Source organism: Danio rerio, chromosome 7 (genome assembly GCF_049306965.1).
Source record: "Danio rerio strain Tuebingen ecotype United States chromosome 7, GRCz12tu, whole genome shotgun sequence".
NCBI classification, from domain to species: Eukaryota; Metazoa; Chordata; class Actinopteri; order Cypriniformes; family Danionidae; genus Danio; species Danio rerio.
In genome coordinates, this window is record NC_133182.1 from 70,227,333 (window position 1) to 70,251,136 (window position 23,804).

At 36.3% G+C, this 23,804-nt stretch overlaps 1 protein-coding gene across 1 annotated transcript in view; it reads right to left on the minus strand.

The window, feature by feature from the left end:
* Window positions 1-23,804, minus strand: part of mmp15b (matrix metallopeptidase 15b) — a 75,543-nt gene that overhangs the window by 20,472 nt on the left and 31,267 nt on the right. The window contains exons 2-6 of the mRNA XM_021467433.2: window positions 21,430-21,578; window positions 19,143-19,265; window positions 18,737-19,044; window positions 8,527-8,688; window positions 6,190-6,416 (exon numbers count right to left, since the gene is read on the minus strand). Coding sequence (XP_021323108.1) covers window positions 6,190-6,416; window positions 8,527-8,688; window positions 18,737-19,044; window positions 19,143-19,265; window positions 21,430-21,578 — 969 coding nt within the window. The remainder of the gene's footprint in view (window positions 1-6,189; window positions 6,417-8,526; window positions 8,689-18,736; window positions 19,045-19,142; window positions 19,266-21,429; window positions 21,579-23,804) is intronic.

Below are 23,804 nucleotides of genomic sequence, written 5' to 3' on the forward strand. Positions count from 1 at the left end.
CGTCTAAGGACAACTTTATTTTGATGTCCAATAATGACATCAAATTCCGTTGATATTTGGTTGATTTTAGGTTGTGTTGGAAAGTGACTAAAATCCAACATCTGATAGATGTCATAGTGGTAACGTCCACACAACGTCAAGGTGTAACATGATTAGACGTTAATACTTGGTAGATTTTAGGTTGTGTTGAAAAGTGACTAAAATCCAACATCTGATAGATGTCATAGTGGTAACGTCCACACAACGTCAAGATGTAACATGATTAGACGTTGATATTTGGTTGATTTTAGGTTGGAAGTTGAACATTGACGTGGGCCTGACATTGAGTTCTGACGTCAACCCAATTTTTATTTTCAAACTAAATCCAATGTCCCCACGACAGTGGGGTACGTTGGGGTACAACGTCAACATGACGTCATGTTGACGTCCTGTGCCTGCAGGAAAGGGACTAAGCTGAAGGAAAATGAATGAATGACTATTCTACCAGCCTAAATGATATATTCGATATAAAAAAATACAAATTTTAAAGAGAAAAGAAAATTACAATTGTAACTTTAAATTAATAACACCAAAACAGCTTTCTGGAAGGAAAAAAAACGATTCAGTTCTGATACTATTAATTCCATCCACATGGCTAACCACAGCACTGTCATGTTTCCCAAATGACATCATTAGGTTTTGTTTTCATGCATAAAAATTGTTTAGTCACGCATTTCCATTTACTGTGTGAATATCTCTTCAGTCTTCCATATTCCATAAATTCCTTACTTGATTTTCACCAGCAAGACTAAAGCAAAATAATGCAACCACTTCATCTAATGGACAGAAAGTGAAAGATCATATGATGCGGTTGTGTTTTTCAGGCACTAAAGATCCTCCGCCCCAGAGAGCACTTCTTTTATCCAACAGAAAATCACATGACGTGACCCGACCACAAAACCGCAACTCGGCAAAAGGAGATGAAGTCTGAGGAATCTCTTGATCAACTCCAGACTCAAAAACACGACTCCTTTCCTCTTTATGGAGCTCTGCACCGTAACAAAGAGCAGCGCTGGGGTTTTTACGGCCCATTGCCCAACAAAGTCTGATTGAGAGCAGGCCGAGCACAGCAGGCCTTCACCTGTGTGTCAGAGCTTTCATCTGGAACTCAACTTGGTTTTTTTCACAATTCAGTGGTGGAGTGAATCCAACGAAGCCTATCAAAAACATGTTGGGCACATATTTCACACAAACATTAGCAGATAGCAGCTTCCATTGCTACAAAATAGGACCACCAATACATTAAAATAATGATTTATCAATTAAATGAAAAATGTATTAAATTTGACCAGGGTTCCCTAAATATTAAATCAAATATCAAATATCTGACGTTTACTGACTAAAAAGCTGAATTTTCTTGAGATTTAATGAACATAAAAAGAGGCCGCGATTGTATAGTTGAAGTCAGAATTATTAGCCCCCCCCCCTTGAATTATTAGCGCCACTGTTTATTTTTTAGCTTAGCTTAAAGTGACATTTAAAGGCTTAACTAGGTTAATAAGGTTAACTAGGCAGGTTAGGGTAATTAGACAAGTTATTGTATAATGATGGTTTGCTTTGTAGATTATCGATAAAAAAATTAGCTTAAAGGGGCTAATAATTTTGACATAAACATGTTTTTTTTTTTATAATAACTGCTTTTATTCTAGCCAAAATAAAACAAATAAGACTTTCTCCAGAAGAAAAAATATTATCAGACATACTGTGAAAATTTCCTTGCTCTGTTAAAAAATAATTTGGGAAATATTTAAAAAAGAATAAAAAATCAAAAGGGGGCTAATAATTCTGACTTCAACTGTACTTACATAATATTAAAATGGCTTAGCTTAAATATGATTTTGCAGGACTTGAATAATCACTATAAGAGCAACAATAGATAGTTATTGTCATGGTCACCAAGCTGAATACCCTCTAGAGTGTGACAAATCATATCACATTTGCCACTGATCCGAACTACATATCCCATTGTGCCTTGCAGTCACACACCAGTTTCAGCTCACCTCCTGATTACATAAACACAGCTACTGTTCATCACCACCAATTACATGGGCTATATCAGGGGTGCCCAAACTCCTGTGGGACTGGTGTCCTGCAAAGTTTAGTTCCAACCCAACCAGACACATCAATCACTTACTAGGCTGTCTAGAAACATATCCGCAGATGTGTTGAGATAAGTTAGAGCTAATATCTGCAGGACATCGGCCCTCGAGGACTAAGCTTGGGCACCTCTTGGCTATGCAGACACCATTCACACACACTTCCAGGGTGGAGTCTTGTTATCTGTAGTGAGAACTGCGAAGAGTTTTCCTGTGTTGTATAGGGTATATGCGGAGCTTGTGTTTCTTCCCATACTGATAAACTTCCGGTGACCGGTTTTTGAGACTTTTTTCCATTTTATACAGTTCGGTTTACAGCATCGATGTTGTAATGAAATGAAAATACAATCAGTTAAATAGACTTTGGTATTCATTTAGTTGCTCAAGCGTAAAACAATAGAAAAAAATGTTTACTCGCACGCACCCATCAGAATCGGCAGGCTAGCGCAGAAGCTCCATTGAATGTACTGGAGTAAAATAAATGCTCATATTATAAAGACATGGCGGGGGAAAATGTAATTTAATGCGGTGCTTCTTGTACAATCTAAGACCCACTTTATAACGGATATCACTTAGCCAGTGGAGATTGCTGATCTTTAAAGAAAACATATCTTAAATGTGCCGATTTTGCAATGGCATACAGTTTACCGGAAGTGCTTAACCCAAGTTACTGACAAATAAAAAATCCTTAAGGCAACCTTCAGCATATAACCTATCGCCATGTGTTTGTCCTCTTGTTTGTTTACTGTTTAGGTTTGCTTTGATGCTTGCTTCAACCTCTTTACCCGTTACAATGACTACTCTTTTTGTTTAATCCCCTTATGCTACCATTTGCTCCAGTATTACCCTTGCCTGCCAGACTACTCTTTAATAAAGCTGCATTTGGATCCAACTCTTTGTTATCAGTCATCATTAGTTAATGTTTGCATGGCTGATAAGTGCTCCTTTTCCCATATTCGATAGCTTGAAAGCTTTTAAAAGTTAAAAATTTTGCTTTTTCACACCCAGTCAAGCTTTTTAGGTTTTTTTAAACTGTTCATTTTTAAGCCAAAGTGTTAAATTGAGTATTATCCAGATATGTTAGCCTTAATTAACAGGTACAGTCTGGTAACTGCATTTGACTTAAATGATTGCATGTAAGGAATAAAATAGAGCTGAAAAACTATACGAAACCAAACCATGTAAAAACAATGCAAAAAAAAATCTTTAAATGGAAACAAACATTTAAAACAGCAAATGAAAATCCATTATATTCCATGACTTTCCATGAAATAAAATCTGAAATATCTCGAATGAACCTTTTAAAGTTCTATGATATTCCAAAAATTTCATGACCTGTGGGAATTCTGTTTGACTGAGAAATTATCCCCAATTAACACTTTATTTTTAAGTCACAATTCATGATATCAACAAACAATTAACTAAGACTTTTAGCTCAACAACCTGCTCATTATCTGCTTATTAATAGTTATTATAGTAGTAGTAGGGTTTAGGTTTTGAATATAGGGATGCAAAATACTTTATAGCTACTAATATATTGTTAATATCTTAATGATACACAAGTAATAAGTAGGCCCACACGGAATCTGCGCACAAAGAATTCTGCAGATTTCCGCAGATTTTTGGCCCATCATTGATTCTGTTTATTTACGTTTGTAAATGTGTGTAAATTTATATTTATTCAGTTTTTAAATTAATTTCAGTAATAATATTGACTAATATAAAATGTTAATATAGTTCATTCACAATACAGTTTGTAAAGTCACTTTCAGTAGATTTATCATATATAAGACTTGCTTTGTTTATTAAATAAAGTCTAATCTAAGTCTGATCTAATTGGATTTGCATTAAAATACAGATAAAATAGATTTTTAACAAAATTCTGCGCAGAAATAGAAAAAAATGTCGGCAGATTCCATCTGGCCCAAGTAATAAGCCAATACTTAACAGCGTGAACTGTCACAAACTAAAGTGTTACTAAACTTTTAAGTCATTCCTGTTACTGTGAATTTAAAAAGTGTCTAGTAAACATTTACTTAACGAAATACTTTTAGGAATATGATAATGATGATTGATGATTAAATGTGGGAGTAAACTAGTAAACTATCCCTTTATATTTTTAACCATTGTTATTAATAGAAAAATATGACTTATTTTGATTAATGAAATTAAAAAGAACCTAAAACAGCCAGAAGGTATAGTGTACATATCTAAACAGTCAGCCTCGGAGTTATTTATTTAGTTGATTCTTTTGAACAAATTGTTGTATTCAGCAATGAAGTATATGAATAGCTCATTGGTTCATTGAATCATTTACTGTAGCTCCAGTATCCTGTTTGCACTCGTGCTGTGCAGGACATAAACATCCCTCGTGTGATACTGTACTTGTTCTTCATGTGATATTGCTTAACTATATCATATGACACAAATATGAGAGAAAAAAAAACATTTATCCCAATACCTTGCATTTTAGTTGTTGTCCTGCATCATTCCTCACCAATCATTATCAGTATGAAATTTAAAATGAGACAAATCTGAGGGCTTTTATTCATAACTAATTAAATGTATGCAAATTAGTTCATTAGAATATCTAAAAACTACTCGAGCAATGTTATACAGTGTGCTGGCAAATATACTTGCATTATGCCAAATGTTTCAAAGAATGTTCAAATCCGGAAAGCAATTACAACTGAGACAGACCGTGTCCAAAGACTATAGAATACACACAGGGGCGTAGATTTAGGGTGGACGGAGGCAACACGTCCCCACCAATATCACCGACCATAGAAATGTCCCCATCAATAATTTAATCCAAATTAAAAAATAAATAAATAAATTTTAAAAAAAATTGCGCTGTCAACATCAACCTAGACACGCAGAAATGGTTCAATCACGTTCTCTCCTTGAGTCCTCCCACCCCCCAAAACGGATTTGGACATTTTGATTGGCTGTGCCTTTTCCTGCTATCATGTGAGAGGCTGTGGCTGTCTTTAGATACAAGCAGCGCCAAATGCAGTGGACTGTTTTTATCCCATGCTAGAGTATGGTGTGTTGGGTGATACACAAGTGAGGATGACGGCAGCAAAAAAAGGTGGACATAAAGTCCTTTTTTTTTCAACGAAAGTGTAAGTCACAAACTGTAAATGCAAGTTTGCTATTGAATGAGTCCGTCAAGATAATGCCGTTAATGCTCGTCGCACACAGTCTTTCGCTATATAGCTGACTGATATAGGCTGTGCCCGGAAAACTAACTGCAGAATAAACAGCTAACGTTAAAGTAAATGATCCCAGCCAGTTCTCCAAATCTCTCAGAGTAGCATGTCCAAATTCAGTTGAAGCAATTTGTCAGAAAAAAATACAGCCTGTGTATGGCATTAATCATGATTAATTACAGAAAAATGTTTGATTAATTACGTTCATTTTTTTAACCATTTGACAGGCCTATTATTATTATATTGTTTTATTCAACCGTCCCCACCAATGTCAAGTGCAAACCTACGTTCCAGAATACACAAGACTAGTTAATCGTATTTTTTTGAATGGGGAAATGTTTAACGGTCAATATGGTGAATAAAGCCTCGCCTACTAGTACAGGAGCCAATCATCAATGGCTATATTGTGTAAAACCCCGCCTTTTAGTACAGGAGCCAATTACTGATTACCATAGACTAAAAATGGGGAGGGGCTCAGACCAGACGTGAGTCTCTGCAGATTTTGTGTAATATGGATATTCATGCTTGGTATTATCGAAAACATGTAATATATAATATAAAGAAGCTTTATTTTATTGTGTGTTTTATTACACTCAATAAAGCAGCATTAAAACAGAAGCCTAAAATCTATTTAGTTTAATAAAACAGTGCTGCTTCTTCTTCACACGATCACAGCTGTGAGTATGGATGAAATGAAGATCACAACTCCCATCATTTCACTCTCATAAACTTAAACTACACATTTGTTTGTTGTGAATACGCACCCTCTAGTGGTGAAAATGCCATAATATGGCTTTAAATAGTCTAAAACTAAACAAGTTTTTAGATAGCGAGGGTCTCACCTTAAAAACAAACATCTCTCCCCTGAGCATGGTGACAGTGTCGAAATTGCCCTCACAGATGTTGGGGCCGTAGTGATCCGGGCGGTCAGTGGTGCGAGGCTTGTCCGGCCGGCGAGGAGGTGCTCCTGGAGGACTTTTAGGAGGATTAGGAGCTCTGGGGTCTGGATGAGCCGGACGTCGCGGGGTCACAGTGGGCAGAGCCTGGGTCGGAGAGCTGCTCGGGGGTCCTATGAGAAAGAGTGGGACAAACAATAACTAATTACTTTTTGCAGCAATAAAAAATGTGGCATTAGTGATCCTGGACCACAAAGCAAGTCCTAAGTTGCACAGGTGTATTTTTGGCATTAGGTAAATATGCATTGTATTTTTTTACATTGCAAAAATCATTACAATATTAAATAAAGATCATATCTAGAGTAAATATATCAGAACTTCAATTAATAATGTCAACAACACAATTTCACAATTTAATAAAGACTTATGCCTGGGTTTGTGGTCACATTCTAGCAAACTTAATTTTTTTTTTTTTAAATTAAATTAAATTAAATTAAATTAAATTAAATTAAATTAAATTAAATTAAATTAAATTAAATTAAATTAAATTAAATTAAATTTTAACATCTTTAAATTAAATTAAATTAAATTAAATTAAATTAAATTAAATTAAATTAAATTAAATTAAATTAAATTAAATTAAATTAAATTAAATTAAATTAATTTTTTAGATCTTTAAATTAAATTTAATTGTACATCTTTAAATTAAATTGTAAATAAATAAAATAAAAATAAAATAAATTAAATTATGCTAAATGAAATTAAATTGTACATCTTAAAATTAAAATAAATTAAATTAAATCGAATTGTACATCTTTAAATTAAATTAAATTGCACATCTTTACATTAAATTGTACATAAAAATTGAAATAAAATTAAAATAAAATAAATTCAATTAAGCTAAATTAAGTTAAATTAATATCTTAACATTAAATTAAATCAAATTGTACATCTTCAAATTAAATTAAATTAAATTGTACATCTTTAAATTAAATTACATTGTACATCTTTACATACAATCAAATGTACATCGGTAAATTAAATTGTACATCTTTACCTTAAATTAAATAAAATTTTATATCTTGAAATAATTAAATTAAAATTAACATCTTTAAATTAATTTAAATAAAACCTTTAAAAATCTTTAAATTACAAACATTTAAATAAAAGTATTCATTAAAATACACAGTCATTATAGTTTATGAGTAATCATAATAGTAAAATTCTATTAAAACCAATAATAAAAGAATAAAAAATTGGGAAAAAAAAGTTTGACTGTCATAAATTACCAAATTTCTTTCCTTTCATTACTTAAAAAATAAATTCGATCAACAAAGTATGCTCAATAACAATGGTGCCAATAAGTGAAACGATAAATAAACTGCCATGTCACAATCAAAGCTTCATGTAAAGTGCTTCTACTGCTCCCTCACGGCTTTATGTCCCTCATGCCAAACTTAAATAAACATTACTGAGTCCACAAAGACCAGATTATTTCAAAGGAAAATGGCCAGGCAAAGTAAACTGACCTACTCCCTAAAAAACTGCTTACTGCATTTAAACAAACAAAATAAAGTTTTTACAACAGCACGTGTTTATGATAACCACATTAACCAGGAAACTAACAGCAAACAAAACAAAATATAAAGCTGTAAATCTTTAAACAGTTTCTGCTGGCTCTTACTGATGATAAAGCAGCTGATAAGGAGACAAACAATGAACAGGGTTTGTAAATGAAAAGCACCAGACCTGAACAAATGCACAATGTATCAATGTATTCAACACTATGCCATAGTTTTGACTAAACACTTCTTTAGACTATTTTAGCTCTCATAATACATTATAACACACTCATACTGTATTGTAACATACAATCAGTTCATTGAATGTATAGTTGAAGTCAGAATTATTTATATAGGGTTAGTGTAAGTTGCAAAGTTTCTTATAGTCAGTTAAATGTCTGTTGAAGAAGCATATCAACAGAAATTAAGCAGAGAGTCTACTAATACTCAAACGGACCATCAAAATAAAAAGTGTTACCCTAGTTTCTAATTACTAATTTATACCTAATTGCTCATAGATATATACACTAGATATCGCATACGGACCCTGATCATGCGTCAATAGCGCCGCCTATTAGCCACACTATTCAAGTCAGTGTGCCAATGTAAAGATGCTGGACTTTAGCGCTATGTCCGTGGCGACCCCAGATTAATAAAGAGACTAAGCCGAAAAGAAAATGAATGAATGAATGAGTTATGAGCTTCACAATCATCAGGTTACCGTAAATCTGCTGGACTCCGCGGAGATCATCTTCAGGCAGCTCAAAGTTTTCCGTGTCCATCCACTGGTAGAAAGGCGCCATGATAGCCAAAGGATTATTGGAGTGTTCCAGTCCAAGGGCATGGCCCAGCTCATGAACGGCTACCAGGAACAGATCATTACCTGCGGGACACACAGATTAAATATCACACGCTTGAGTATAGGAGAAATCTTATGGTCAGCAGTAGGAGACGGAGCTGATTTACTGAGGTCACTAGTGAAGAATGTCTGATACAACAGTTTATTCATCTTCATTCACTCACAGCTGCACTTTACGGCTTGAGGACACATGATATACTGCATATCAACGACAGCATCACATTTGCTGCAAAGTTAAGTGCTCGCATTATACAAATCCACCACTGGTCTTGCAGTAGATAAGGCAATTAAGCTATGTTTAGATGGGTAACGCTAAATAGATTTATAAATTAAATCTAAATCCATAAACAACGATGTATGATATTCAATAATTGAATATGTTGTGATAAACATGCACAATATCGATACCGTTGTCACTACAAAATACTGCAAATAATTATTTATTATTTTTAGATCACTTTTTAAGAATATTCACATTGTTTTGGCAGTTGTTCATAACAGCACCAAATGCTTGGAGACTTCATGGGCCCTGTCATACCCCCGGTGCAATAAGGCGCAAGACGTGTTTGACACGACATATTTTCAGACCAGCGCAACAGTAATTTTCCCGCTTTGTGCCACATTGTTTAAATAGTAAATCTATTTGCACCACTTTGTGGACTCATGGGTGTTCTGGTCTAGAAAAGAGGTGTGCTAAGGTGTATTGTTGGGTGTTGCTATTTTGAGAAACTAAAATAGATTGTTCAGCAAAGAGCACGTTGGTTGTGCTCCTTAAACGCTTACACATTGCTTAAAACACGCAAAATGTACAGCAATACTCAAATATCTTTACATATGAAAAAGAATTAAAGGATTTAAAAGGAAAAAAGGATTTTAAACCTATTATGGGTTTTTGAAAATGACCTTCCATGTACAGTAGTGTGTAACACAGCTCTAAGTGAAGTGAAATACCCAGCTAAGGCTTAAATCTGAAAGTGCACAGTGTTTAAAACTTGATTCATCTATAAACGAGTCGACGCATAGTGCTTCAAATGAATCGTTTTAATAACAAGTCTTTAGCTGTTTCGGTGTGATGTGGATACAAAACATACGCCCTGCCCAATTGTTGCGCACGCAAACCCGGGAAAATTTAAACCTGCAGTCCCGCCCACAAACACAGTAGCAAAGGAAAAGGGGAAGACAAACAGATCCTGAAGTCATGAGTCATGAAGACTGGATATTATTGGAAATGTGAGGGAAAGTTAGTGTTATTTTCTCTACCCAAAGATGAAACTGTGAAGAGTCAGTGTAGATTAAGACTGAATGTGTGTCATGTGTCATTGTAATGAATGGAGCCATATAAGCTGGTGATTAACTGCACTGCTTTAATGCACTCATGCACACACAAAAAAATCCGGGAGACTGGGGGGCTCAGGTTCTGGGGTGAGGTGTCTGAATAACACTGTTAGTATGTACTGTGGTGTTAGTGAGTTAACTACAAGGGTCAGCGCATCCATAGATGCGACCTAGACAGACCTAGGGTGGCAGAATCTTAAGGGTGGTATCTGCGAACCCCCCAGTCCTCACTACGACACCCACCCTCTCCCTCAGGATCGTCACTTTCATTGGCATATCAGTCACTTTATTTTTCACTTTCGTGTCGAGTGCAGCGTGATCGTTGTTCGCCTAAATCGCCAGTTCAGCTTGCTCCGGCCCTGTTAACTACTTTAAAAAAGTCCTTCACTCAAGAGCAGTGAGTGATTTTGTCCTTTTGTTGTTTGATTAATGATAAAAACAGTGTGCAGCATCCATTTGGATGATGTGACGGCAGCCACAGGATAACAGTGCCAGTGTGCTCACCACACCAGCTAGGTGGAGTAGAGAGACAGTGATAGAGCCGATTCAGTGGATGGAGATGATTAGAAGACCATGATGGGTAAAGGCCGAAGAAAGAAATTTGGCCAGGACACCGGGGTTACACCCCAACTCTTCACAAGAAATGCCATGGGATTTTTAATGACCTCAGAGGGTGAAAACAGCGGCTTAACGTATATCAAAAAGAGAGCGCTTACTGACAGTATAGTGTCCCCTTCACTATATTGGGGCATTAGGACTCACACAGACTGCGGCTTGAGCACCCCCTGCTGGCATCACTAACACCACTTTCAACAGCAACCTAGTTTTCCCATGCAGTCTTTTATCTAGGTACTGACCAGCACTACTTAGCTACAGTGAGTAACCCTGGGATGCAGGGTGATATGGCTGTGATTACAAATTGATTAATTGAAATCTAGCATTTTTACAGTGTATTGCAAAACTTGTTAGTTGTTTTACAACTTGTAAGCATTATAAAAGGTATTCCAAACCTTATAAGTTCTGTAATACTTGCTTCATTTCAACATGGATTATTAGTTAGAAAAGTGTTTGTGAAATTTTACAATGATCTGCACACTACAGTGATTTATATGAATGCTTGCAATGACAGTGCACTCACTCAGTCAGTGACTGGTTTTCAGTCTCCATTTTCCAACTGTCACAATGATTTGTGACCCAAGGGGTGTAAATGCCTCAGCAATTCTTATTTCCGAAGAAAAAAAAATCCCTTTATTCATTATTAGCCAGCGCAGACATCAATGAATGCCCTATGAAGTCATCAGACTCGATACTCGTTCATCCTATTTTTTCCAGAGAGGAAACATCATTAGATCTAATAAGTGTGCAGATAAGAGAAGTACTAAGCTGGCTGTCCTAATGCTTTCAGACAGTTCAATCAATGGCGGCTTTCAGACAAAACGCTCTCGTCATTCAAAGCTGCTCTTGTGTGAGCGAAAAGATGCAACTTCAGGGCAATGGGAGACATCTCTCCTTACAGCTGTGACACGCTGACCTCAAGTTCAACCGCTGCTAACAATGATGATCCTGTAGCCAGACATTACAAACCTACAGTAACAGACTGTACATAACTGTGCCGGTGCCTTTTGAAGTTACATTATGCGCTTCCTCAGTGAATGCTGCAGTCAGTGTGTCGGTAATTTATCAAATGTGTCATGACGCATTCATTCATAAAATTTTGATTGACTTTTAACCCGTTTTCCAACAAAGAAGTCTTTCCTAGTAACTGTAGAAATTAAAGAAAGCATTAGAGGAATTTTATATCATCCTTAAAGGAACACTTCCTTTTAAAAAATGCTTATTTTGGAAGTCTCCTAGAGTTAAACAGATGACTTGAACCATTTTAAATCCATTCAGCCGATTTCTTGTTCTGGCATGGTTACTTTTAGCTTAGCTTAGCTTAGCAAAATTAATTGAATCAAAGTAGACCATAAATGCTTACTTTTCCTTTTTCGTCTGTCGAGCTTTAAATAGGAAAATTATCAAAACATTTTTTTTTACATTCTTATTGAACAAAATGCTAATGGTCTAATTCAATTCAATGAATTATGCTAAGCTACGCTAAAAGTGACACCGAAATAGGAAAATTTTAATAGGAAAATTACCAAAACATTTTTTTACATTTTAATTGGACAAAATGCTAATGGTCTAATTCGATTCAATTATTATGCTAAGCTAAGCTAAAATGACACCGTCAGAACAAAAAAATTGAGTTAATGAATTCCACATTTAGTTTATCTAACTCTATAGGAGACTTGTTCTGTAAAATCAACCTTTTTCCAAAAACAAATTAAGTCTCCTAGAGTCAAACAGTTGACTTGAACCATTTTTTTTTATCCATTCAGTGGATAAAAAAATAATAGTCTAATAATATAATTCATTAAAACTTGTCAAACTTGCCTAATTAACAGAGTTAAATTGCACATTAAGCTGAAACTCATACTAGTTTATTGCCAAATTAGCAGAACAAAATATTATGTAATGTCATCATGGTACAGAAAAAGCAATTAGTAATTAGAAATGAGTTATTAAAAATAGTGTTTAAAAATGTCTTCCCAGTGCTTGAGAATTATTTTAAAAAGAATACATTTTTCACAAGAGGTCTAATAATCTTGCCTTCATCTCTATAAATTAGTCTTAGCTTAATGATTATGGCATATTATGAGTGCCATGGCCAAACCAGTTAAGAACCACAATTATTTATAACCTTTATATTCAAGATAAAAGCCAAAAAAAAATCAGTTTGAATTTCATGGAGGTGTTAGGACTGTGACACAACAAGCAGAAGACAAGCAAATAGCAAACCACCAAAAAAGTATCTACTGGCTCAGTTTTTCCAGCATGTTCCACATTGTCGACACTATTCAGACCGTGTTGTTGGCTTTTTCAGTTCTTTGAACAGAGAGATAGAGAGAGAGAGATAACTCTGATTAGCTGTTCATCTTAGCAAACAAGTGCGCAAGAAGAAAAGCTAAAGAGATGAAAGCAAACATCTGAGCATTCCGCAACGCAAATCTTTTCAGAACAAACTTGCTCTGGAATGATGAAAGTGATCAACGTGATTCATATTCAAAGCAGCAAACAAGCTCTGCTACAGTGCTGGTTTGCCTTTTCCAATAATAAATGTAGACTACAGAAACTTTCTTATAAATTATTTACTCTCATTTGGTTCAAAATGCACGCTCTAGTTGTCTGTTGGCTGTACTCTGTGCAGATCAAGTTTTTTTTATTTTGTCATTTGATAAAACAGTCTAGTCTACATTTGTTAGAGCTGAATATTTGATGTTTTTGTGCTATAACCTTTAACCTATTTTAGGGCACTCATTGAAAAAAACTGGAGTGTTACTGTAACGTAAAGTGATGCTGGACAACAGATTTGAAGATCCAGTTGCAGTTTTATTAAGGGTGATTTTACACTTGGTTCAACCTGGACTGAACCCAAGTTTGATTGTCCCCCCTTGCCACCTTCCTGGCTGGTTTGTGTTCACACTGTCTTTTTTTTCCCTTCTGAACCCGGGTATACTTGCATCATCGAGTTGCTGTTTTGTGTACGGCTGTTGGAAGGTGACAGCCACGAAAGCAAAGCGCCAAAACGGAAATCGCGGTCATTCTGCTTTTACTGAATTGTTTGGTTTTGGACATACAGAAAGCGACTCGAGAAGCACACAAATGAACGTTATAAAAACGAAAAACGTTCAAAAACGTTCAGAAGACAGTATCCAAAACAGCTAAACGTACCGAACTCTGACGTCAACAGGTACAAACCGGAGCATAAAGGTAATCCAGAAGCATGGTAAAGGTCACAGACAAAGAGGTCAATACAGGCGGCAATCAATGTAAACAAGGCAAGGGTCACACAGGGAAAAATAAACAAGGAGAACAACAACAAGACTCAGCCATGTGTGTGAGAATGAGAGCTGCATATTTACAGTAGTCTTGGTCATCAGTGCTTACAACAGCTTCAGCTGTGTGTGTGCAATCATGGGTGATCCGGAACTGGTGTGTGTGTGAAGTGCCTGATGGGAAATGTAGTGCAGTTCAGTGGCAGAATTGTAGTTCGAATGATCTCAATAAGGGCTAGATTGCTGGTGATTTTGAAAGTTACTGGGGTTTATTATAAGACTATTAAAAATTAATTTTTTTTGTATTGGATTCAATGTCAAAACCAAGACAATATATGGCTTTGATAAAGGGTTAAAGACGTAGTGGGCAAAGTGTACCATTTACAAACACAATAAGCACCTTTAATGCAGATTACAGACCTTTTATTAGTCTTTAAAATGTAACCTCATAGCTTGAGATATAATGCAGCTTTTCACAAGCACCAAAATTTTGGTGAATCAAGACTGAGACAACGTTTGAAGGCAAATTTGTGCACACACATAGTCGAATAAACTGAATGAGGCCCATTGTGTATTATATGCAAGAGCTGAAGCTAAATGCTTGCTAATGTATGATGGATTTTGATTGGCTTTGAATGGTTTTATTGTACGTTAGTTGTAAAAAAAAATTTAATAAAATGATTTCGGTTATATCATTCCTTTGTGTCGATCAGATTATAGCTGAGCAATATTGTGAGCATTTTTTTAAACTAAATATTTATATTACATTATTATCTTATATTAGTCTTTGTATTATATCATTATCTTATATTAGTATATATTATAATCTTTATATACTTTGAGACCACTTGAGTTAAAGTGATATATAGTTCACCCAAAAATAACAATTCCGTCATCATTTACTCACCCATTACTTGTTCATTTCTTCTGTTAAAAACAAAAGAAGATATCTTGAAAAATGCTGAAAACCTGTAACCATTGACTTCCATAGAATTAGTTTTTCTTACTGTGGAAGTCAATGAGGTTTACAGCTTTCTTCCTTTGTGTCAACAGAATAAATAAACTCATAAAGCTTTAAAAACCACTTGAGGGAGAGTAAATAGTAGTAAATAGTGAGTTTTTTTTCTGGATTAAAATCCTTTTTAGTTAGACAGGTATATTTTTGGCAATAAACAAAAACACATACAGTAGCATGGGTCAAAATTACAGATTTCTTTTTTTTTCATGCCAAAAATCATTAGGATATTAATTAAATATGAAGTTATATGTTATAGTTTTTTCCTACTGACTCAATTTTGTATTGATAATGTGCATTGCTGCAAACTTCATTAAGACAACTTTAATGGGAATTTTCAATTCCACATGGTCAAACAGTTGTATCTCAGCCTAATATTGGCTTATATCCTAACAAACAACACATTCATGGAAAGCCTATGAATCAGCCTCAGATGATAGTCGCAAAAACTAACACTTAAAACCGGTTTTATGGTCACATTTAGAGTAATTCTTTGTCTATGAACTTAGATCTGGGGTTAAATGTAGTGTTCTGATATATGTAAAACTCACCGACATCCTATTTTTAAAAATAAAAAACAATCCATTTCAATTCCTGTGGTCACTGATGTTGGACCACAATATATCTTTTGTCCATTACATACTTCACGCTTCTCTGCTGCAAAGTGCAAATTAGTCTCCACACATGTCTGACCCTCACAATACATCAGCATGCTGCCACACAGAACTAGCCATGTGTCTCTAATGAAGTCCCTCACCTCCACAGGACCATAAAATCCTGTGATCACAATAGCAAATGAGAGGACAGGTTTGTTATTAGGCAATTAGGGTGAACAAAAACTGACTTACAAAAGTGACACTATTCTTTTCTGTCTGCAACAGATTTGGGGTTTAAGGGTTAAAATCAATAGACTCTAATCTAAATGAGTATAGTTGTTTTGGTCTGAAGAACATATCAGCCCAGGCTCATTGGAAATCCATGCCTTGGTCTACTTTTTTAGTAAAATACATTGTTCAGGGTACACTTTGTTGCACATTTCAGATGACAAATCCACTAGAGGGCGCTATCTACATTTTTCAAATCTGAAATACATTACTTGGGGTACGTTTTAGATATACGTCCTTCTTGTACATGTCCGCGAGAAGTATGACAAACTAACTGTTTGTCATACAGATCACCTAGAACAGGGATATCCAAACTCGGTCCTGGAGGGCCGGTGTACTGAATATTTTAGTTCCAACCCCAATTAAACACGCCTGAACCAGCTAATCAAGCTCTTTCTTGGTATACTACAAACTTCCAGGCAGCTGTATTGAAGGAAGTTAGAGCTAAACACTGCAGGACACCGGCCCTCCAGGACTGACTTTGGACACCCCTGACCTAGAAGAGCATTGATCTAAACCCTTTCCTAAACACAAACAATAGTGTTTTCAAAAGCAAACATAGGAGAAAAGTGCACGGCAACCATGTAGCTTTACATTGATTTTACATAACTTTTTCTCGAGCATTCGTCTCACATGCAGGAATCGCCGGTTCGATCCTCGCTTGGAACAAAGCAGTGGGGAAAAGACCAGTTGGAATACGATAACTATAAAAACTTTTGAATATCTTGGATTTCACTACAGTCATTGGTAGTGTAATGTAATAAACTACAGTAATTGAGTAATTAGTTTATATTACTGTTGTTGTATTACTACATGAATGAACTGGTCAGTTGTGACAATTTGACATTTTTTGCAACACAGTGCTTTCCCACACTTTAACCAGCAGAGGTCCTCATCGAGCTCTGACTTGGAAAGCTTCGAGTAACGAACCTTTTTCTTATACAATTGAGTTGAGCGGTTCACTGATTCAGAAAGCTTCCTTTCACCATCACAATTAAACAAGGCGAGGGTAAAAACACGGCAAAACAAGACAAAGAAAACACATTGAAATGTCACTAACAGTAAACAAAACTTGGCGCCTAGAATGAGTGTGTGTGCTACCTAAATAGTGTGTGTAATCAGTCTTTGACAATCCTCCGGTATTGTGTATGCAATCAGTCAGGATATGGAACATGTGTGTGTTAGCGGAGTGCATGTATGGAGATGTAGTCAATGAAATGACGGATTTGTAGTCCGTGTATTCCAGCGATCTATAGAGTTTAGATCGCTGGCGATTGTGACAAATGTAAGAAAACATAAATATCTTACAGACCCCAAAATCTTTAAGCAGTTTGGCAAATATTAGAATTTGACCAATATTACATGATTGGCCTTCAGTTGCAGTCAAAAAATATGTTTTTTCCTTTTTCAATTATTTCTCCTCACATGTCTGACCCTCACAATACATCAGCATACTGCCACACAGAACCAGTCATGTGTCTCTAATGAAGTCCCTCACCTCCACAGGAGTGTGTATGCAATCAGTCAGGATATGGAACATGTGTGCGTTAGAGGAGTGCATGTATAGAGATGTAGTCTAGAGTCTGCATTAAATTTGAATAAATTTCCGAATAAATCGCGGGAGCGGTCGGTAACGGGTTTAATTTGGGACGGGAGCGGGCTGTCTAGCAATATCGCGGATATTGCTATGCGAATGAGAAAGAGAGAGAGAGAGACAGCTTTCCCAGATAGCAAAATACACTCGGGCCAGTTCCGGCTAGATTCTCGCCTGCCAGAGACTTACCACTCAGCCCGGCTCCGGCTGCCGGACTCCGGATGCTTGTGGACTCACTGCCTGATTCCGACCCGAATCAATCGGGCCAGATGCGGCAGCCGTAAGCGAGCCGACGCTGCCGCAACCGCGCCGGAATTGGCCCAAAAGTAATGTGCGCTGCGGCCCGGAGCTGGCGCGACTCGGTATTTATATACCTTTATATAAAACCTTTTGGTATTACATTGGTACTTGATACATGGTATTACAAGCCTTTGAGTTGATATAACAGCAAACGCCTGTGTGTCTGCTCGGTGCTTGTGTGTGTGTTAGTGCGCTCGCGCGCGTATGAGAGAGAGAGAGATTTGTCTGTGTGTGTGTGCTTGGTGCTGTGTGTGTGTGTGTGTGTTTATACAGACAGCTTGGCTGTCTGGACTGTATAGCTGGGGGATTTTCGGTTTTGTTCTCCCCCGCTCTTTAGCGGGATCGGGCGCGGCGGGCAGAAAACGGGGCGGGTCGGGCAGCGGGACAATAAATTCTTAATATAAGCGGGAGCGGTCGGGTTCGGGCTAAAACCTGGCGGGCGGGAGCGGGATTCAAAATTTAGTCCCGCGCAGATCTCTAATGTAGTCAATGAAATGACGGATTTGTAGTCCAAAATGTCCAAATACAAAATGTGTATTCCAGCGATCTATAGAGTTTAGATCGCTGGTGATTGTGACAAATATAAGAAAACATAAATATCTTCCAGACCCCAAATCTTTAATCAGTTTTGCAAATATTACAATTTGACCAATATTACATGATTTGCCTTCAGTTGCAGTCAAAAAAGATGTTTTTCCGTTTTCAATTATTTCCCAAATTTCCAAAGGAATTTTTGCCCAGTATTTCCAATAATATTTTTTTTCTTCTGGAGAAAGTCTTATTTGTTTTATTTCGGCTATAATAAAAGCAGTTTTTAATTTTTATTAAACATTTTTAAGGTCAATATTATTAGCCCCCTTAAGCAATATTGTTTTTCGATTGTCTACAGAACAAACCATCGTTATACAATGACTTGCCAAATTACTCTGACTTACCTAATTAACCCATTTAAATGCCTTTAAATTGCAATTTAAGCTGAATACTAGTATCTTGGTAGCAAAAAATATAAATACAGGAGGACTAATAATTCTGTATATTACACAATAAAAAAACGCTTAAGATTCACCTTGTAGGTTTTGTGATCCAATGGTCCACGGTTCGTCCGAGTCAAAGTGAGTATCTCCACCCATCCCTGGACCAGGGAAGTAAGCATGTGCCAGAAAACCACCTTCTCCATCAAACGGTGAGCTGTCCCCGTGAAAACCAGACGCAAAGAAGATCATGATATCTGGCTCCTTCCGTCGACCATATTTGACCTCATGAAAAGGAATCTCATCAAATGTGAGCGGCGTCACTTTCTCCCACACTCTGAAAGCCCTTCGGATGGCCTCATACGAGTTGTACTCCCCGATTTTAGGAGTGTAGTTCTGGATACTGCGGTTGAGACAGACACAAGAAAGACAAGGGGTTCAATGGACATCTATAAAGTCCCTGAGAATAATGAGGATATGGATTGAATAGTCAGATTTCACCTGAAGGTTATGTGAGTTTTGTCCCACTTGTGGCCAGTGAGGGCATAACGTTTCCGTCGTACATTGGTCTTGATTTGAGCCCCAAACTTGTCTGGGACCCCACAGCGAGGTCTCTTCATGGCCCTGAAAAGAAAGAAACAGATGAGGGTCTGTGCTTACACTGTAAAAAATTGCTAAGTTCCACACAATTCCTTCATGTTGTCCACACACAAATAGATTAACTTTTTTACAAATTTAGTTGGATTGAATAGAAATCAATTAAGTTGTCCCCCAAAGTGAAGTTTAATCTTAAACGAATTTCGAGAGGAGCATGTGCTCATGATTGGTCCACATTAGCAAATCAACATTCTCCAATCAAAGGATACCGTCGCTATACATATATCCTTATTCCCTTTCTACAACTATCTTCGTATGGATGAAACCCCCTCCTCCCCTTCTTTCATCTTTATCTAGAATTGGCAGCACGGTGGCCCAGTGACTAGCACTGTTGCCTCATAGCAAGAATACCAATGGCATCGGGTCTTCGCAGGGCCATCTGGTATTTCTGTGCGGAGTTTGCATGTTCTCCCCGTGTCTGCATGGGTTTCCCCCGGGTTCCCCATTTTCCTCCCACCATCCAAATATGCTCTATGATATAGATAAAATAAGCCTAAATCTTTATTCTAATGTCTTGCTCTCACGAAGTTGACCTTGGCCTCAGCAGTGGGGGAGTCTGAGATCGACCTGAGCTCAATTTCCCCTCGCCCTGCGAAAGGGGGGAGCCCTAGGCACGAAGATCCCTTAAGCTTTCTTCCGGGACTTGTTTTAGGCATGATGATAGGTCACCGTGGATATTAACAGCAGATTCAGAGAGCTATAATCTGTGCATATCTGATAGTAAAACAATGCGTTAATCCTAAACGTTTTTAAATGAACATTTATTTATAAAAACAAAAGTTTGTTTTTGAATATAATTTTCTTCATTTTCAAATACAGAAAATAAAAATAAGACATTTTAACTTTACAGATACAGGATCAAGATAACAAAAAGGGTGCCACTTCAGCCTAACTGGCAGCTTTGTTATGTTTACTTGGCCTTTTTATTCGCACTGTGCAAAAACAGAACAGCATCTACTGTGCCTAAATTTGGGCGATTCCACCTCGCCTCCAAAACCCGGCCAGCTGCACTGAATGAGCGTTCGCTTGCAGCGCTTGTTGTAGGAATAAAGATGATTCTCCTCGCAATGCACTGCAGTCGTGTAAATAAGCAATCTTGTTGCTCCCAGAAAAATAGCAGGTTTTCCTCTGATGACTCTTCTAACTGAAACTGTGAACAGAAGGCTACTCTTGCACTTTATGCATTATTTTGGGCGACTTATCTTCCCATTCTGCAAAGCCCACTCTGTTTTTTCGCTGATCCACTGCCATGTCCCAATACATCCACCCGCAATCGACCCGCAATTAAACATAATGTATTTATTTATTATCCAACCCGCCTGAATTGCGGATTATCTGCGCCCGCAGATTTAACCGCCATTTGCACATCACTACAACACATCTATACTGATATACTATATTCAAACAGCAATAAATTTAGTTAAATTGACATGCATAAAGCGTAAAGCAAATGTAAATACACCATTATTAACCATAGGCTGTTAATCAAACAGAAAATGTTAGACGTGATGACGTCAGTTATATGCAAATTGATGTATGATGTAATCTAGTGATATTTAGCGACTTTTACGGCAGAGCTTAGAGCCTTTTCATTGAAAATAGTTGGCAACACTAATCACTTGAGGGCGAGTAAATAGTGAGTACATTTACATTTCTACTGTAAGTAAAGATTCCCTTTAAATATACTGTTTTGTACCTTTATCTACTGTATATTACTTCTTCAAAACAATGTTTGCACTGTTGTGATTCTCCTCATATGGTTTACACTATTAACAAAGACATTTTGAAATACCTTAGAAAAATAAATGGGGGAAAAAATCCAGAACCAACAGTGTATTAGCATAAATAATTAATCATTAAAAACCTCATGCATTTAAACCAGGCAGACAACAATATTAGTTAAAAAAAGGTAATGTCTATATTAATAAAGAACATCCTCCACCTAAAAAAAAGAGAATTGCTTGGACATTAAATAACCCATGGTATTTCCTAAAGGTTTCTTTAAGGTTAGCTCTTTGTTTCTGTTCAATTTCAAGTGTAGTGGGATTTAAGTGCATCATGAAAAATAAATGCTTTGGGATGGTTGTAGCTGAAACATTAGCTCAGGTGATGGAGCAAGCGCATCTCTTACTCGATGGTGCCGGGGTCCATCTCTCCGGTGATCTCCAGCCCGTAGAAGCGCTGCATGTCACTGATGGCGTTGGACAGGATTTGAGCTGAGCGCATGGTGGACATCTGCCTGCTGGCCTGCGGGAGGTAGCCGTACATCCGCAGCCATGACTGAAAGACGAACAGACATATGGTATTAAGAGCTGCTGATAACATGAGGAGTTGAATCTTCCTTGGACTCTTGTGAGATGTTAATGGTAAATTAGTTTTTGTAAAAAAAAAAAAAATTCATATTTAAGGCGGCACGGTGGCTCAATGGTTAGCACTGTAGCCTTGCAGCAGGAAAGTGACTGGTTCGAGTCCCAGCTGGACTATTTGCATTTCTGTGTAGAGTTTGCATGTTCTCCCTGTGTTGGCGTGTGTTTTCCCTGGGTGCTCCGGTTTCCCCCACAATCCAAAGTCATGCACTACAGGTGAATTGAATGAACTAAATTAGCCGTAGTGTATGAGTGTGTGAGAGTATATAGGTGTTTCTCAGTACTGGGTTGAGGATGGAAAGGTATCTGCTGCGTAAATTAATGGTAGAATAGTTGACGGTTCATTCCGCTGTGGCAACCCCTGATAAATAAGGGACTAAGCCAAAAGAAAAGAGAATGAATGAAGCCCTGTAAATAGTTATTTTTTTATAACATTTTACAATCCAAGTGATTTAAAGGCAACCATGGCTTTCATGACATTCAGGGCTTCATTCATTTTCTTTTCTGCTTAGTGCCTTTATTAATCCCCGGTCGCCACAGCAGGATGAGCCGCCAACTTATCCAGCATATGTTTTAAGCAGCGGATGCCCTTCCATCTGCAATTCATCATTGGGAAAACATTCAGGGCTTAATATAACGTAAATATATCTGTTCATTAGCATAAATTTCCATATTTTGATTCATGCTTTTATTTTCTTTTTTCAATTTGTTTATGCTTCTAAATTGCATAATGGGAGCTCGATCTTTCTTCCAACAACTTTTAACTGTTAAAAGTTTAAAAAAGTGGCTTTTATTATCATTTTTAATAGTTTAAAGCGATATTGTCTGGGTTGTTGTTGTATATTACGCAAGCAAAACAATTTAATAATCTGCCAGTACATTTTTTGCTATTTTACAAACTTATTTGTGCATATATTATTTCTTATCCAGTACATTAGTTATATCATTACTAAAATGTCAATAAAATTCCCTTTATTAAACTGTAGAGTGAAATTTTCATCATCAAAAGTCGACAGAGCAAAATCAACATCTGATGCAATTCACAACCATAAATAAACAGAAAATACTTAAAACAGGAAAACTGTTAATTAACAGATACATTTTACAGTGTAGTTAAAACCAGTTAATGTATCTTTTAAGATTAGACAAAGAGGGTTTAAAGTCATAAAACAAAACTAAAACTGAGACTCATAACAGTGGCATTAAAAATAAGATGTGACCGCTTTAAGACCACAGCGATTGAAAGCAACATCAGTCTGTTACTGCCATGAGAATGAAAGAGAAAGCCGATATTCCTACATAAACAAGACTACACTGTAAAAATATATCTGTTAATTAGCGTAAGTTTCCATATTTTTTATTCATGTTTTTATTTTCTTTTTTCAATTTGTTTATGCTTTTAAATTGCATTATGGGAGCTTAATCTTTCTTCCAACAACTTTTAACCGTTAATAGTTTGATTAAGTGGCTTTTATTATCATTTTTATTAGTTTAAAGTGATATATAGTCTGGGTTATTGTTGTATATTACACTACCAAAACATTTTAATAATCTGCCACTACATTTTCTGTTATTTTACAAACCTATTTGTGCATATACTATTTCTTATACATCATATCATTACTAAAATGTAAATAAAAGTCCCTTTATTAAACTGTAGTGTGGAATTTTTAACATCAAAAGTCAACAGAGCAAAATCAACATCTGATGCAATTCACAACCATAAATAAACAGAAAACACTTAAAATAGGAAAACTGTTAATTAACAGATACATTTTACAGTGTAGTTAAAACCAGTCAAAGTACCTTTTAGGATTAGACAAAAAGGGTTTAAAGTCATAAAACAAAACTAAAACTGAGATTCTTAACAGTGGCATTAAAAATAAGATGTGACCGCTTTAATACCACAGCGATTGAAAGCAACATCAGTCTGTCACTGCCATGAGAATGAAAGAGAAAGCCGATATTCCTACATAAACAAGACTACACTGTAAAAATATATCTGTTAATTAGCGTAAGTTTCCATATTTTTTATTCATGTTTTTATTTTCTTTTTTCAATTTGTTTATGCTTTTAAATTGCATTATGGGAGCTTAATCTTTCTTCCAACAACTTTTAACCTTTAAAAGTTTGAAAAAGT